The sequence below is a fragment of the Tyto alba genome, unplaced genomic scaffold (genome assembly GCF_018691265.1).
Source record: "Tyto alba isolate M040663 unplaced genomic scaffold, T.alba_DEE_v4.0 Super-Scaffold_18, whole genome shotgun sequence".
Lineage (NCBI taxonomy): Eukaryota > Metazoa > Chordata > Aves > Strigiformes > Tytonidae > Tyto > Tyto alba.
In genome coordinates, this window is record NW_024881280.1 from 22,174,376 (window position 1) to 22,192,092 (window position 17,717).

A 17,717-nucleotide genomic window follows, 5' to 3' on the forward strand; every position below is an offset into this window, starting at 1 on the left:
CTTCATTTGAGTGTTGGAAAAAGTGATTAGTCAATGTATATCAAGAGTTATAACATCACTAAACACTTGTATAATTAAAGGAGAGTTATTGAGAATAATTGCATAATAAAGTTAATATTTATGGGAACAACATGAAGGAAAAATGAGACAGTGCAGAGGAATGGACCCTCACACAGGCCAAGACGAGAATTGGGAATTAGAGCATGTGTACATTGTGCTGTGCAAAAGAAACAAGGAAAGATGCTACATTTGATGGAGGGATAGACTAAAGAAACTAGAGGGAAGACTTGTGTTTCCTTCTTTCAGCAATGAAGGAAAAGGAATAAAACAAAAAAGTAAAATAGCTAGTAAAAAATACAGTTAACAGCTTTCTGAAATGTGTGTTCCTTCTTTTTATTAGGAATACATAGTCTTTTATAGTCTCCATCATTAGAGATATTCAACAAACATCTAGACATGGTCCGGGGCAACTGGCTTTAGGTGGCCCTGCTTGAGCAGGAGGACTGGGAAAGATAACCTCCAGAAGTCCCTTCCACCCTGAACCTTTCTGTTTCTGTGATTATATTTCCATGTTAGAAAGAAGGTGTGTAGGATCTACAAACGTGTAGGAATAAAATGTGATTGGTTTTTGAGCCCATGTGATGAAGAGGTATCTGGCTACTAAGGAATCTGTTGTTATCTAAGTGAAGATAAAAAATCAGTGGTATGGTAGGTTATCTGCATTTACTAAGTATTCTGACTGCAGTAGCCCATTTCATAGTATTTCAGCTCAGTGTGCTAATAAATCACACAGTAGTTAGCACTGGAGTTTAGAATAACCAAAACTGCTTTGCAAAATAATATGTAAATGAGTATGTGGGATTTGCATTGACTTGGAAAGTGGGTAAGACAACCATAAGTAAAAGAAGATCAGAATAATATTTTAATATTCAGCTGCTCTGCCTGGCTTCCTTGGGACCTTTCTTGCAGTACTACTTACTACTCAGCTAGGGTGGAAATTATTTCAGGTAGTCAATAAAGTATTTCAGTCCTGGTTCTCTTGTAAGTAGTATACTAATATATGCCCTGTTTTAATGGCAAATTTATTCCAAGACCTCTTTGGACTTGTGTAATTTTATTCTTTAAATGCTTTTAAAGATGTTCAGGTTAGTTACTCTGAATTATTTTCTGTGCAGAAGTTTCTACTCTGAAATTGTCTCTTGAATCTTTATGCTGGAATTGCTGCTATGCATTGTGTGTAAACCAGATCCTAGTCTAAGTATTATTGTTTTTACAGAGTTTTATTCAGTGATTTAGAATTTAGCTAAAAAATACTTACTTTTTAAAAAATTTTTTATTGTTGCTTTTAAAACAGAATCTTGACTCTTGAATTATCTTTTCCTTTTATGATAAAATTTTAATCAGTATTTTCCATTTTCTGAATCATTTGGGAGTATTGGTAATTTCCTTTGCTTCTGAATACAACACACTGATATGTGAGCTATATGAAGTTCATTGTACTGTGCCAGTTTCTAGTGTTTCTACAACTCTGTAGTTGGGCATGTGTGTGAGCAAGCATACTAACCTTGCGTACTACTCATCAGCTTACATGCTTAGTTTATACATTATTTATTAGACTTACAGGCATGAAATTTAAAAATTGAATTAATAATGTGACTTCCATGTAAAACAGAAGTCACTTATTTATATATGACAGGCAATTAGGGGGGAAAAAAAAAAACAACCACTCTTAGGTTATTTGAGTGCATTTTTGCTTAATTCCAGACCCAGTACAGCCTCATGAATAAATGTTTGACTCCAGGTTACTGGGTTTATGTTCTGAATAGAAACGACTATAAAGAATGGATCGGATGTGCGGTAAGTTTGGTAACTTATATGCAATGGGTACAGGAAACTGTGAAGGTGACCCTGTTAAGTGGCTTCAGCAGCTCCTGCAGACAGGGAGTCTATCAGCAACCCCCTGCTAGCAGAGCCGTGGTAGTCCAGTGTCAGAGCCAGCATAGGAACCTTGCTTGAATGACCTGTGAATCACATATAGCACAAGAACATCACGTTTTCCTTTCTCCTCTCTCCCTTGCACGTTTTTATAATGAGTGTGATTGATTAGGAAAGCCTGTGTGTGCTGAGCTCTTTGAGAAGTAGATCAAGCTTGTCTTGATCTTTGAAATGTCATCACTGAAAGGAAGAATATATAGAGAATGGAGTTGGGTGGGTGAGTGTCATAGGGCCACTCAGGGCTGTTGAATAGTGGCACATGTAAGGATTGTTAATGTGAAGAGTGAAACAGTTAAACTTTATTGTCCAAATGTTCTGAATGTCTTTCTGTGCACTTACAGTTCCTTTAACTGTTCAAATAAAAATAAATGAAAGTTTGTTTTGCTACATTTTCAAGTGTTCAGAAATAGAAAGGGAAAGGGATGGTAGGAGGAAACTGAGTCATGTATACAGCATATTATCTGCCTTAATGCTGCAGGTTCCAACTGGCTCATAGTGACAAGGAAGACAAAAACATCTAATTTGTATTTTAATGCATTTCTTTCTGTGGCTTCTGATGGAGCAAGACACCATTGCACTGCTGAAAAAGAGCTGTTTACATTTGTTTCTTTTACTAATAGAATGCAAATTTTTAAAGATGCATATGTTTCTGAGGCCTACGATCTACAAAAGCACTTCTCTTTCTTGAAATCCCAGTAGTTCTAAGCTGCTGGGCATTATATAAATAATCATTTAAACACATTTGTTGATGGTTTGCCAGAACTTTGAAGAAAAGTCTTTTCTTTTAGAGGTTAGAAAGCTTTAATTCAAAATTATAATTTAATGGAAAAATCCTTCTAGTGATTATTATGTAGAAACTCATTTATTTCTTTATTTCATTTAAAATTATTATTTTAGAAGAAGAAGGATAAAATCTATTTATATAAATATAAGTGCTTCCAAACATCTGCAGTTCAAAGTACATAATTCACAGTGACACCAAAGGTTGGTTTGTGTTTTGACTGGATGACTTTGGTATTATTTTTGTCTGCAAAGGAAAGAGTTGTGCAGCATCCAAGTGGCGCAAGATGTTTGCCTCTCCAGAAATCATGATGAATTTTGGACAAGGGGCAGACTGTTCAAAAAAAAATATTGAGGGGAGGGGGAGAGAAGGGCTGTCGAACTGAGAACACTTGAATTCCATTCAGCGTGTTTGAGCTGGGAGCTACTCTGAAGTGCAGATAGTTATAAACGAAGTAATAAAAGGTCAACAAAATAAAAAACTAAGAGAAGAATTGGTTGAATTGTTTTTGTTTGCTTCACAAGGTTGCTTATTATGTATACATTTCCACAGGTGATGACTTAAAAAATATCACAGGTGAAAAAGTAACCGTTTGTCTTCATCTTCTTCATGTTTGGTGTCTAGAATAATTATTTGTAATTCAGTTACTCATTGCAGTGAGTATGTGTTAACTAATTTCAAAGTGTATCTGCAATTTATCACTTCTGAAAGTATGCTGTGTAGTAATAGGATCTTGGTATCTCAGAAGCTCATCTTTTAATGGTATTTGTGCATTTTCCATCAAGATACATTGTCATTTACTTTGCTGATGAGCTTTTTGTTTAAAATACATAAAGGAAGAAATGCATGTTGGAAAATAGTTAATCTGCCATCCAGGTGAACTACTACTTTCCCATAATTTGGGGACATAAACCCTTTCTCCAAGTTATTCAGTAGGAACTGGGTTATATTTATTTCTCATAACTTCAGCAATTGAGATCCCAGTTCAGCAAGGTCTTTATGTGTAAAAGTCCACAGAATGTGATAGAGTATTGACTGTTTAAAGTGAAGGCCCTGAAATGACATCAAGTAATTATTCACCAGCTGACCCATGGTAAGTGACTAAGTACTCACTTCTGGTTTTTTTCTGACTTCAATAAAAATGTTACCTTAAATTTAATGGCAGAATGAATCTATTTGTGGGAGGCTGTGGTTATGTACAAGATCTATTATTAAACTACAGAGACCACATAGGACTGACTGGATGGCATTAGATCAGACCAAAGATCCAGCTCTCTCACCACCCTGACCCCACTCAGCTGATGGTCTGGGCTTTAGGAATAGTACAGAAACAGGGCAAGCATGTTGCGGTGCCTCCATCTATGTACTGTCCCTTTTTTCATCAGTCTCATCAGTGGAGTCTTGTGTGTTTATGCCAGTGCTGATTCTTAAGATTATAAACATTGCTGGTTTTGACAAGGACTCTAGATGGACAAATATATTTCCATAAAATGCTATCTTCTGTATGTACTAATTGGATGAGACAATCAAATGTAATTCAGAATTCAAGAAAGAACTTTGCAGAATTTAGCGTCATCTTAGTCCTAGTACATTTGTTTCATTAGACTTTGACCCTCATATCACTATGAACAGAGACAAATCAATTCCTTTTTTTTTCCTATCATATAAATGGCAGAATGTGTTGACTCTGTTTTTTTCCCTAGCATATTGCCATAAGTTCAGGAGGGGTTAGTTTGGATTCCCTTTAATGAATGACGATGGAAAACATTGTATGCTCTATAATAATATTAAAAGCAGATATTGATGTAATAGGATTAAATAGCCACCAAGACTGCATTTGTAGTAAGGAAGTTTTATGGTTTTCCGATGTATTCAGCTTTAGCTGTTGCATCCTCAGCCAAGGAATGTCACAGTACCCTTTCTGTGGGTCAAATCTGCGCTGAAATACAAAATGAGTAATGCACCTGACATTACTATCTAGTTCAGTGAGATAAGAGCAAGGCACCCTGGTGTAGCAAAACATTTTTGTCTCTTTGAAAGCATGTGAACAGTCTGATCAACCTGAGTAGCGCAGAGTTAAATACACTTCTGCATGAGGCCTCTGGGTATAGGTGTTGTCTTCATATAAACAAACTGCACGGGAACCAAGGGGTTGGGAGCAAGGGGTTGCTCTGCTCGATGTTAATGCTTTGCTGTGTTCCGTCTTTGTCCCTACTAATGTTATTTCTCCAATAGCTTGCAGACTTTATTCTTGCGTAATGTCTGTACCTTTTACTTTCAGAGCACCTCACTGAAGAATCATGTTAAGTAATGATCAAAAAATAACTCATCAATCTGTGTAGACATGACAGGCACTGTAACACTGTGTTAACATGTTATAGGTACAAGTTGAAGAAGAAAATGCTGAAAAGCTGTCAGCATGATTTGTTTATACAAGTGCTAAAGTTATGTTTGATATGTTAATGCAACCTCATTTTCTAGTAAAGGCCAAACACTATTAAGTGGTTATCGGCATTGATTTTTCTATCTTCTGAAATACTCAATTCATTGTAAACCATCTTTACTCCTTTTGTGTACCTGGAACTTGGACCAGTTTCTTTCTGGGTGAGCCTCAAGGACTTTACTCTGTGATATTCTCATTGTCCACTTCTTGACCTTTCTGTCAGTGTCCCCTTTAGCAGGTGCTCCTTTTTGCAATTTGTCAGGATTTCCCTGTGGTATTGTCGACTTTCCCACCTGGATAGTCACTGAAAGGGGTCGGCACCTGCTTCAGGTTGAACTGGTGCCTCTCAGAAACATCCTCATTCTGATGAATCATGTTAACTGATGCTCATTTAAAAAGACTCACCAGTAGCCTAGTGGTTTAAATTTGAAGATGAGAGGGGAGGTGTACTTGCTGTCTCTTCCTGTCTGAATCTCTTCTTAACCTTTTGGTATGTTACCTGCTTTGCTTTTCATTTTGTGCTTAGCTGCTTGTGATATATCTTGTGCTGGGTACAGGGGTATTTGTTTGGAAAGGCTGAGTGCATTTAGAAGAGCACAGCCAGATTGCACTGTGGAAATACGGTTAAAGAGGAGATTGAGTACCTGTTGCTGGGAATGGATGATGTTGTAGTGAAAATTGTACAGCTGGGCACTGATGGTTGCTCTAAGAACACTTGGAGTTGGCTTAAAGAGGTTCACTGTCTGACAAATATGTTATCACCTGAACGAGGCTAGCTAAAGTAGGAGACTTTGAGGGAAATATATTCAGAGAAGAGAACAAATATGAGGGTTTGAACAAAGAGAGGAAATCTTTTTCCAGTTGGGTTTTGGGTTTCATTTTTTGTATCTTCAGTATTGCCTCTCTAGCTACAGAACTCTGAATGCACACAGTAGACTACACGATGAAGTTAATTCTTGGTGGATTTTTTGTGTGAAACCCTTAAAAAATTACATGCTACCATTTGTGAGGCTTTAATATCCTTTACTTAGCAAAGTCTTTAGCATTCTGATCAAGGCATGCTCTCTTTGACATCTATTTACATTACTCTCATATTCCTTGATGTACTCAAAGTATCTTAGGTAAAGAAGCAGTTTTTTCAATTAACAGCCTGTCTTTCATAAAGTGTTAAATATCATGAGAACTTCCATCTAAGTGCACAATTATACCTCGGATCAGATGTTTAGTCAATTTGTGTTGCACAAAATACCTTGTCTCTGACTTTAAGAGGATTCTGTTTGAAGGTTTCCCAAGTATGAATTTTCACAAGTTTGAGATAAGAGGGTTTAGACATTCTTATTTATAATATTTAAAATGAAACACTTCCTTTAGCTTTCAGCTTTCCTAAAAGGATACATCTAACATTTCCTTTTTGCCAGTACTGAATTGGACTATGTCTTCTCTTCACTGTGCTCCAAAAAGTATTTTTATATATGTTTTTAGAAGGAAATCCAGTTTCTTACTTGCAGCTGTTGGCATTTTAGAGCCCTAGAGTGAACCAATAAAAACAGATGTTCTTTTAAAGAACATCTATTTTTACTGGACCTTGCTAACAACCAATGACACAGAATTCAAAAAATGTTGGCTCAAACTAATAGAAGGGCTACATTGTTTTAAATTCTATTTTTAAAACTTTTTACAGCAAGATTACACAAAAATTTCATATGCTCTTGTTCTTGTGAAAAAAAAGAGTGCTTGCTTTTAGAATTCTATCTTAATGTTTTAAAAGTAGTTCAGGTATTAAAGTGTTGTAGAGTATAAAAATTTTAATAAGACATAGACAATGTTGCCATTTAAGAGTATTATAATACTTTCACAAACAGGCTAATAAAGATTTTACTTCCTAAGCATCTAGGAATAAATAAATTTTGATTGATAATTCAGAAAACCTTCTGTTAGTACATTGTTTCCAACATATTGACACTTATGTGCAAAGGTCAAATTAGATCACCATTTCTTTCAATGATACCCTCAAAATGGATTCAAGCAATATGCTGGTTGAATATGCCTAGATTTTTTTCAGATACCAGCATTCTTAGTGAAAAATTAAGTTACAGATTAATTACAAAATGCTACCAAGATTGATATAAATGTAATCATGCCAAGGTTGACTTCATAGGGAGATCCATCCATTTTATGTTACTTGTGTTGCATTTTTATCATACATGATACCAGAGTCCTACTGCTGCTCTTTATTTCAATGTCCTGTCTTCACAGGAGGGAAGTGGAGAGCAGAATAAGACTGCACCCATACCCTTAGTTGTGCAACCTGCCCTGTACATCACAATCTTTTTCTGTATGATCCTGTAACTAGGATTTGCTCTTAACATATTTTCACATCTCTTTTGGAATCAAGAGAATGGCATGAATATAAATCAATGTTTTAAAAGTAAATTGAGATTTTGGCCTTTTTAATAATATTTACTGTAAGAAACCTCTGCTGTTGTCAAATTGGGAATTCCAAACCACTGTTTTGAAGAAAGGGGTTGGCAAAGCAGAAAACTGAGGGGCTAGCTGATCTTACATAATGTAATGTGTAAAGTGTCATAGTAATGCCTGAAGTAATAGATTGATTTTATTATTTTAAATGGTGTTTAGATCCTGTATGCTAGAGGAAAAAAAAGATGCTAGGGAAAAAAACTGCATAATCGGGGTTAGTTCTTTAATAGTTTTATTAGCACCTTCATGCCTGTAAACAACAATTTTCATGATGGACATGGAAAAAGAATTACAGCTGATATTCTGTGATCTGTGATTTTTGTATGTGTGAGAGATAAACATAGACATTAAATATTAACAGTTTTTTCTGTATTTCCCTATTTTATGCACAATTATCTTTTTCTATTTTTTCTTGCAATAAAAAGGAAACTGTGCATTAAGGAACTTTACAGCAGATAACTGAGAGAATGCACTAGGCCAGTGAGATTTGCTGCCTTTAAAATAAGTAATCCTATTAGAAATGAGCCCAGACTTCTAACAGAAGTAATGAAATACAACAGATAGGTGAATTGAATTTTTTTAATAGTAATGTTAGACACCTACAATTATTTAAAACTTACTCAAATACAGGATTGAATCATCCTGGTTTATGTACTATGCTGGATACCTGATGTGCAGTACATTGTTAAGGACTTACTTTGTGTTTTAGAAGTGTATGTATTGGTATGTCTTTCAAATTTATATCTCAAGATTCTTTAGTACTCCTTATTTTACTTTGACCTCATTTATAAATTTTGCAGTCCTACAACTCTCTGTTTCACAGTTTTTATTTTTTTTAGAGTTGACATGAGACACACTTCATTGTCCCACATACTGAATTGCTCAGGAATAGGTTGTATATACTTGGTGGGAAGCTCAGTTCTGTGTCTTCCACAGTCACTAAGATAGCACAAGAGACTGATGTTTCCAGGTCTTCCATTTGAGACAGCAATGCTTACGTGGACATTATATCACAATTCTCATTCCTTTCTTACTGGTGTTTTCAGAAAGTATTTATTAAAATACTTTTTATCAATTAATTATCTTTTATTCCAACACAGTCTATCAGCTTTGGGTTTTGGTGCTGATATCAAACTATTTTCTTTTAATATACTGCTTTAAAATGTTTTTAATGTGTTTTCTCTCTAGTTCTAACAGTTGTTCCCCTACATCTTCCTAGTACTTTGTCTGTTTTGTTTTGATTTTTTTTTTATAACAGCTTTTTTTTCATAAGACAATGAACTCGGCAGGACCTCTTAAGGTTTCTATAAAAACCAATGAAATATGGTTTAGCTCACAATTTGCAGATTTTTAATCTTTAAAATAGATGTTTGGCTGACAGCAGTAGGTATACATGTATATGCACACAGTAGCAAATGTTAAATTTTTCATTCTTTCTCATTAAGTTAAATATTTAAACAAAACAATCTTAAAACTTCTTTTCTTTCATGATGTGGTGTGTGTTTGGTAATTAGAGTATTCTCGTAGTGTGAAAAATAAAAGTATAAAACTTACATTTATATTTTCTTATAAAAGACTGATCCTAGGTTTGGGAGGAGGGGTTTTCATTTGCTTGGTTTTCTGAAAGCATATATTGCGTCCTTTGTATCCACTTACTTAATGCATAAAAGCCAAAATGTGGTCTTATATTAGCATAACTCGGAGCAGAAATTCAACCCGACAGTTTTAAGACTTTTTAAAACATTCTGCAAAATGTCTTTATCTGATACTAAACTTAGCTTTTTTTGGCATGTAACTGGTCCAGGAAGAAATGGAATAATGATGCACATTTAAAAAGATGTAGCTCTAGTACTGGTCTGGGTTTGTAACTTGCTTTTGTCTGATGCTTTCACTACTGCAGAAATGGTGATGGGGTTATTTACGTTAATTCATTTGGCTTGTTGAAAAAAATGTGCCCACACTCCTCTACTTAATGGGATTCTTTCCTCGTTGCAGTGCAAACGGCTGGAGCAGGAGCTTCATCATCTGAAAGAGCAGAACCAGACTTCAGCAAACAACACGAGACATCTGACTGCTGAAAACAATCAAGAACGTGCTCTGAAGGTAAATCTCCATTTCTTCTTGCAGGCAAATTAAGGTTGTAAGCCCCTGGTGCCAGCTTTCTGGGCTGCATATATCAGTTGTGTACATTTCGGCAGAAGTGAGCTATGGTGTTTGCCAACAACCCCTTCTTTAAACACAGATACAGCACCCTTCTGTTATGGTTTTATTTTATTTTGTGTGTGAAAACAACAACAAAAAAAATAACATATCCTCCAAAATATTGGGCTGGTAATTAATGCTAAATTCTTGGGGCCTGTCCTTGCAATATTACATTTTATAACGTGAAGAAAACTGCAACTATTTGCCTCATAGTGCCTTTGCAAAACTAATATTTTAAAGCATGGCTGTTTGATCTGCTCCCAGCAGTGTGTGCTATATTAATAACATTGTTGACCTATACTACTAGTGACCACATAGTTGATACTACTATTTGCAAAAGGGGAGATAGTTGGAATTGGGAGGAGGAATAATAAGTCTTGTCAATAAGAATAAAAATGAGCAGAGAGGCGGGAGAGGGTCAGAAAAAGGACAGTGTGAAGTGACAGGTTATTGCTGCTTTGAGAAAGGGAAATTGTAACGTCAGTGGAATTGATAGCTACATAACCAGCAATCTCACCGCTAGCCTTAGTAAGAGACTATGCCAGGTAAGATGTGCAGGCATCGTGTGCACCTGTTCAACCACTATATTCTTAAAAATCTCTTTCATGTGGGTAGTGGAGAGACAATATAAATACAGAAGTTACTCTATTGATACTGGGTTGTTGTTTTAAAACTGTTTGATTTAGGCAGTAAGATCCAAACGTATCTTATTATAGTGAGATTTTCTTCTGCCTCCTTTTTAATTATTTTTTTTTTAATATTCGGGAAACATCATTATTCGTGCAACAACTTAACAGATGCAAAATATAAGGATAAAGGTAAATCCTTGTGTAGTTTGACATTTCTCAGTAAAAAATTAAAATGAATAAATGGAGAGAGGCTGTGTGCCACACAAATGCTGTATGTTACATGGGTTTATAATTGCCATCAGTATCTATGGTGAATATTACAAAATCAAGTGTGCAATATTGAAAGCAATCCATCCTCAGATGAGTAGAAACAGAGATCGTAAACATTCAGGGCTGTTTCTGACCACAATAATAGTATTGTTTTGAAGCTAGTATCACTAAAATTTAGTGCTTGCTGAGCATGCTACTTATTGAACAAAGTATTTTTTCATTAATTCCATGCTGACTTGTTTCTTCTGTGAAATTGAAAATATTTTGCACAGTCTTTCTGTTAGAAAATAGAAATGTTTTATTGAAACTACACTTTTTACATTTCAAATTGCCTGACATAATGCTTACAGAATAATTATATTTTCAGAGCAAGTGACTTAATAGTTCAGAGTGCTACTAGGATTTCATTCTAAGCCTGATATTGCTCTCCCAGCACCTAATCTTTAAAGAATTTAATTTCTGGCTGTCACAAGCATTTTTTGATTTTTAAAGGTTAGAAGTTAATTGATCTTAGTCTTTTAGAGATTAGAGTCTGGGGAGGAAAAAAGAAATGCTTTCAAATTTTTTGTAAAGTTGAACTTTTTTTAATATTGTACCTCCATAGAGTTTGTCTCAGTTCTTATAACCATTGTCTACAGTGAAGGCGGGTCCATCGGAGTATTTTGTAAGTTGACTTCTTGACCTTGAAAACTTTAAAATGCCCCTATGAAATATAGGCAATAGTTGTTAGCTTTGATATACAGCATATGAACACTCATCCTGACCTAAGCTCTCATGTAAAAGAAAAGCTTATCACCACTTTCATTGTTTCTACAGTCCAGAAAACACTGGCTGATAGGGATGAAAATCATGTCAGTGACTTCTTTAGAAATGGGTTTGACCGGTGCTCTGGCCTGGCTGTGGCTGGCCGGGGCGCTCCTGCTGCCACCAGCAGCAGAGCTCCCTGCCGGAGAAATATCCAACCGGAGCCCCCAACAGGTAATGCGATGTGGGGTCTTGGCACACACCTCCCCTGTCAAACCCTCTTTTTCCTACCTGCTGCCTCCTGCCTCCTGCATGCACTCAGTAGCTGTCGTAAGTGCCACGTGCGGAGTGCAAGTGCAGACCCAGGAGTCCCCTCCTGTCTCCTCTCTACTGCAGATCACCCTCTGGTCATCTGACCATTTTCAGAGAAACACGACAGGCAATTTGTGGTGCTGGCTCAAATATCAACACAACTATTTTTATTTTCACCATGATCCAGAGGACTACATTTGCTTTAATCCCCTCCATGTGCAAACTGGCAGCTGCACTATGTGCTGTTAATTCAGATGTAAACACCTGTCCTGCAGGAGTCCAGGTATTCCTTCTGTGTCTGTCCAGGACAGTTTCTGTTAAGAAAGTGGGGTTTTTAAAATTCTTTAATTTTCCCTACTCTCTTAAACTTAATGTTGTCTTATTCAATTTGGCAAAAGATATATTCTGGTGGTAGGTGGCAGATGAGGAATTTGATCTGCTTTAGATTTTCTACAGGGAGTAACAGGAGTGTAAACATCAGATGTGGTACAAGGATACTTGCAATCGTAACTGGATAAAAATACAGTAATCAGAATCAGCTAGATTAAGGATGGCACAAAAGTTTGTGATAAAAGATGAGATCATTACCTCTATGGGATCCTGAAATACACTTAGCAACAAAACCCAATGGGTATTGTTTCTTCTTTACTTTTTAAAATTATCTCACAACAGTGAGTTTCTCAGAAGGAAAAAAGTGTTAAGACCAATCCACAAGCAACCTGTTTCACTCCACTGATGCAAGCTTTTAGCTTTATTTGTAGTTATATTGCCTCCCGGGGCTACTGTCACCCTTCTTTGAGGCAGTAGCAGCCCATAGACTTCTGAATTTGGCAAAGCACAGAGAGACAGATTGTAACTGTGGGACAGGTGTGGTGGCAGTAAATTGGACAGATCCAGGATCTGGAAATCACAAAGATGATATAAGCCTTCTTGCATAGTTTGTTTTTACACTTCTAGACCCCATGTCACACCTGAAGATCATGTGACAAATAAAACATATGACATGTAAGGCATGCTGTATAGACCTATACTGTGCCATTTCACCTTATTATGCAATGTAGCTTCTGCATGTTTTTGGTAAGATAGCTCTTCTTGACTAATATCTATCATACATACTAGTAGTACTTGTTTTAAAATTTACATATTTAATGTATTTATTGCATAGAACATTCCTTGTAGTGATTGGGCCACTCAGTCCCACAACGCCAAACTGGTACTCCTAATTTTTATAATATTCTTATTGGTCATATGGGATTGTATTACCTGAACAAGTAGGCCAATTTCAAATCTTCCCTCAAAGCAATGCCCACAACTGCACAGAGGTCATTCAGAGAAGCATGTGGGTCCCTATTTCCATAGTTAAAGTAAAATAATCCTCCTCTTTGTAAAACTATTTTAAAAAATCTCTTATAATATTTCAGATTGAATTATAGCTAAATCTTTTAGGGATAATTGCTTCCTGAGGGCCTATACATTTGCGCTCTTAGTACATTTTCATAAAATAAGATCTGCAGAGTGCTTTGCACTTCTAATGTGTCAGGGTCTATATGTAAGATTATCCATTTGTGCTTGGCCTTTATAATTAACATTTGGTCTCTACTGATTCTAATAAATGTATTCCTACAATACACTGTAATAGCGGATTCAATTAAACACAGAAAAATTGAAGAATTGCTATTTTTACATTAATATTCAAATATTGATGTGGATCATTTTATTGTTGTTAACTTTGTAGTTTTGAAAGACAAGAGTTTTAAGTAATACATTTCCCTAAAGAACAATAAAGGTTTTGCCAGTGTGAATGTCCTTCTTACTCAGTAGAAGAAAAATAAGAAATAATTATTGTGAAACAAATAACTTCATGTGAAAATTTATGGAAAATATTTAACTGCATTTGAATGAAACAAAGGGAGAGGTGACTTTTTTTTCACAGGCCTGATTTATTTTGTAATTTTTAATTAGCTGGTACATTCTTCTTAAAGCAGTTATTAATCTGCTTTAAAGACCAGAGACACATACTAATTCTACTTCCAAGCCAAACTCACAAAATGGAGAGGAGGGCTGTTTCATGATGATACACAAATCAGGTGCCCTTTAGTGTCTAAATGAGTTTACTCCATCCAAGTATGATGTCATTAGAGCTTGTAAAGGTTATTAATCTCCTTCAGAGCTGTTAAAATGTTAATCTTTGGTTATGATTGGCTTGTTTTGTGATGTTTTTCTGACTAATCAATCTTCTTAGTTGTGGTTTTCTCTAGAATTTTATTACATGCTTCTATCATATTATTAAGAATATCATAAATTTAGAGTCAGAGACAAGAAAGTGACCTGAAGGAGCTGTCAGAAATTTGTCTACAGTAGCGTCAAAAAGCAATTGTAGCTCATGTTATCTGCTTTCTGCTGATCAGTAAGAAGGCAGGAAATCTACCACACATAGTAGTTTGGTAGTTGTTCCAGTGATGATGCCTGTGAAAAAGCCACTCCAGAAGACTTAATTTAAGTACTGCCTGATGCCTGTCATAAACTGTATTAAACTCTGTTTTGTCTCCCAGATTCTTAGAGTAGAAACCATTTTTCCACATCTGCTTGACAGTGCCAACCACAAAAACAAATTCAGATGACTAGTCAATGTATCATCCATGAAGAACATGATCCTAGGAGAATCTGATGTCATAAGAGTTTAAAAAAAATTAAAAGCATTAACATGAAGTTTAAAATGTTGATACAGTTGAAAAGCATGGAATATTCATGCTATATAGGCATATAATACTGACTATGCAATAAAGTGCTTCTTTCAGAAGATAGTAACTGTGGCCCTTATTTGCAGTAACTAAGTAATTCTAACAACGTTTTTACGTTTGGTGTTTCAGAGTTAAGTCTCAAAGCTTCATTTTAATGAGTTTGGAGCTGGTTTATGGCTACAAAGCCCCTGATTTGTTTCTGACAGAGCCACATGCTTTTGAAATGGTCTGTAATCCAGGTAAACTTGCCTGAACCAGTGGTGGGAAACTAAGAGATTCCAATCTCATCTCTTCTCTTCAAATTGCAGTTCAGCATACAATTTTTACATTTTATTATGGTTATTAATTGCATCCTAAAATACTTTTAGAGAAAAGCCTTTCAATACTTCCATAATCATTTTACATGAGGCAACAGAAATCAGGTTGATTTATTAGAAACCTAGAATGCCAGTTTTGAATGTGGCAAGGCCCAACCACATCCAGAACACTACTCTGCCAACTTCAGCCATTTCCAGTGTTGCACTATTGTTAACTGAAGTGCTGTGTAAGTGATAGAAACTGGCTGCTGATTACCAATATTTTATAGCTAATAGATGAATAGATGTTATCAACTGGTGAAGTGGGTGTTACACCTTTCTCCAGTTTCTAGCTATAAAGTAACTAGACATTACTCTGCAAAGAGTTTAAAACTTTTTATTGATCTACTTGTTGGTATGGTGTTATTGTTTGGTAAAATATGCTTTGAAATATTGTGCTTACTTGAGAGTGGTTGGTTTTTTTTCAATGAAGCAACTCAGCAATATTAATATGTTGGACAATCCATCCATTTCTGTCATATTTTGCTATGAATTCCTCTGGCCAGCAATTCTCTGTTCCCTCTGTATCTAACAATATCCACCTGTGAAAGCTCAGCTTGAGTGCTCTCAGTGTAGAGTTAAGGCAATCATACTTCTCAATTTGGATGTCATGTGCTGCTACCTATAAAAGGGACTGCTATCACATTTGCAAATGAATTTATAGATATGATTGGAGACTGGGATGCCAGCTTCATATTGGAAGTAGAAGGGGAGAAGTAGATTTGAGATCTGCTGCTCACTGCTAAGAGATACACTGTGCCCTTGCATTTACTTATGATCTGTATCTATTTTTCTGAAAATACAGGAACATTGCAAGAGCAATAGGAATAGTTAACAGGCTTCTTGCAGGTTGTCTCCAGCAAATAATATGTTGTTACAACTAATCCTGAAATATTCTTGATTCTATTCTTCCAATAACTCATACAAGGATAAAATGCTAGAGGATTTATCAAAGCAAGCTGCAATCTCTAACTTCATCCAATAGTTATTTCAGTAGTTGAGTTTCTTCTCCTAAGGGCACTGCTTCCCTTCTGCTTTTAGAAGAGTTGTCCAGTTCAGGTTGTAGAAAGCCACAATGAGTTCATTTCATTCTCCAGTAGCTACCCTTAAGCAGTGTTTGCCCTCATACTGGGCAATGTGAGAGACAAATTTGCTACCCTGTCAGTAAAACTTGTTATAAAGCACATGAGATCACTACTAATTTTTAGAATGGAAGTTTGCTGAAGTTTGAATGCTTGAATTGCTTTTAAATACATGGTGGAAGTGGAAATAAAAGACCTAGTAAAAACTGGAACATGCTGCTGACAACCTGGATGTGGATAAGAATGCACATTTTTCTTCAGTTGCTACTTCCTAGACAATTTATCAGAGAGAGTAGATACAGCTGCAGTCTTTACTGCATTGAATGGAGCAGTTGCTTGTGCTGCACCCAAAACCACTTAATCACAAGTTCACTAAGGTTAGACCCACGTCTGTTCAGCTCTTACCCATGCTAGAAACGTGGTTAGTCGCTTCATGGCTGGTGTTATTAAATAGTACTGTACACCTCAGAGGATATCCACGTAAGCCAGCACACCATACCATAAATTAACACTAAAATGAGGCTGTGTATAACTCCTGCAGAAATAATTCTGTCCATGTTCCGCTTCAGTATTAATTGTCTGCATTCCTTTCTGCTTAAGTTGTAGTATCACCAAAAGCTATTGCTACAGACTTCTGACAACTCACCCAGTTATCTGTATGTATGGAGAGGGAGAAAATAACTCATATAATCCTACAGTCAACACTGTTCTCCCTCAATCCTGGTGCAAAAAATGTGAGCACTGGTCAGGTGGTCTTTAAAGCAGACATTTGAAGTTCCCTTGAACCCAATTGTTCCTTTGAGCCAGATGTCATAACCTGGTCCTCTGGTCAGTTCAGGTCTGGAGATCCTCAGTCAGGGATTTCTCCTTCATCTGCTGTCATGTTTTCAGAAGTGTAACAGTTTGCTTACATGTATCCCCTGTAGGCAGGAAGTAGCTAATTTAGCACATGTATTTGACCATGAGTCAAAAAGCTAAGTTCAGAAATTTGATCTGCTAGTATCACTTTCAGTGGCCAATTTTGTTAATTGTTTTTTGTAGCCACCCAGGCCAGCAGGTTTTATTTAGTTGTGCTGATCTTGACAGAATAGTTGTTCATGAGTGACAACTACATTCCTAATGACAGTCTCCTCCCATCTGGTAATTAATGTTTTAGCAATGACAGATATTTGTACTAATTGACCAAAAATATCTTAATTTGTGCAGGGAGTTGAAAGTTAAAATAATGGCTTAGATGTGCCATAAGCAAATAATACAATGTTTTCCCCGATGGAAAACATGGGAAATAAATTACGAGATGAAACACTTGCCCTTCACTGAGAGTGAAGTTGTCCAGTGTCCCTTTAGAAACACAGGCTTCCAGAGTCTGATACGTCTGATTTATATGAAACACCTACCTGGGAATTTAAGAGAAATTATGTTTGGTAACATTAGTACTTGTATGATTTTCAGTGGACAACTTGTGATGTCATTAAGTGGCTGTGTGGATAGGCATCAGGGTCATTTGTACTGTGTTCGCTTCACTAAAGTATCACAGCAGGCCAGAATTTTGAACTCATTCAAGCCTTGGGTTGTTTTCAAGTTGAAGAAAACAAATAAACATACCCAAGTTCTTGTCTTCGCTTCCTCAGTTGCACTGGCCATGCCACCTTCCTGTATCTGTAAGGCTGTCCTTTCACTGACA

At 36.1% G+C, this 17,717-nt stretch overlaps 1 protein-coding gene across 2 annotated transcripts in view; it reads left to right on the top strand.

Moving 5' to 3' along the window:
• Positions 1-17,717, top strand: part of MIPOL1 (mirror-image polydactyly 1) — a 192,089-nt gene that overhangs the window by 81,206 nt on the left and 93,166 nt on the right. For both annotated transcript variants that reach the window (XM_042790920.1, XM_033008656.2), the window contains exon 10: positions 9,693-9,800. In XM_042790920.1, coding sequence (XP_042646854.1) covers positions 9,693-9,800 — 108 coding nt within the window. The remainder of the gene's footprint in view (positions 1-9,692; positions 9,801-17,717) is intronic.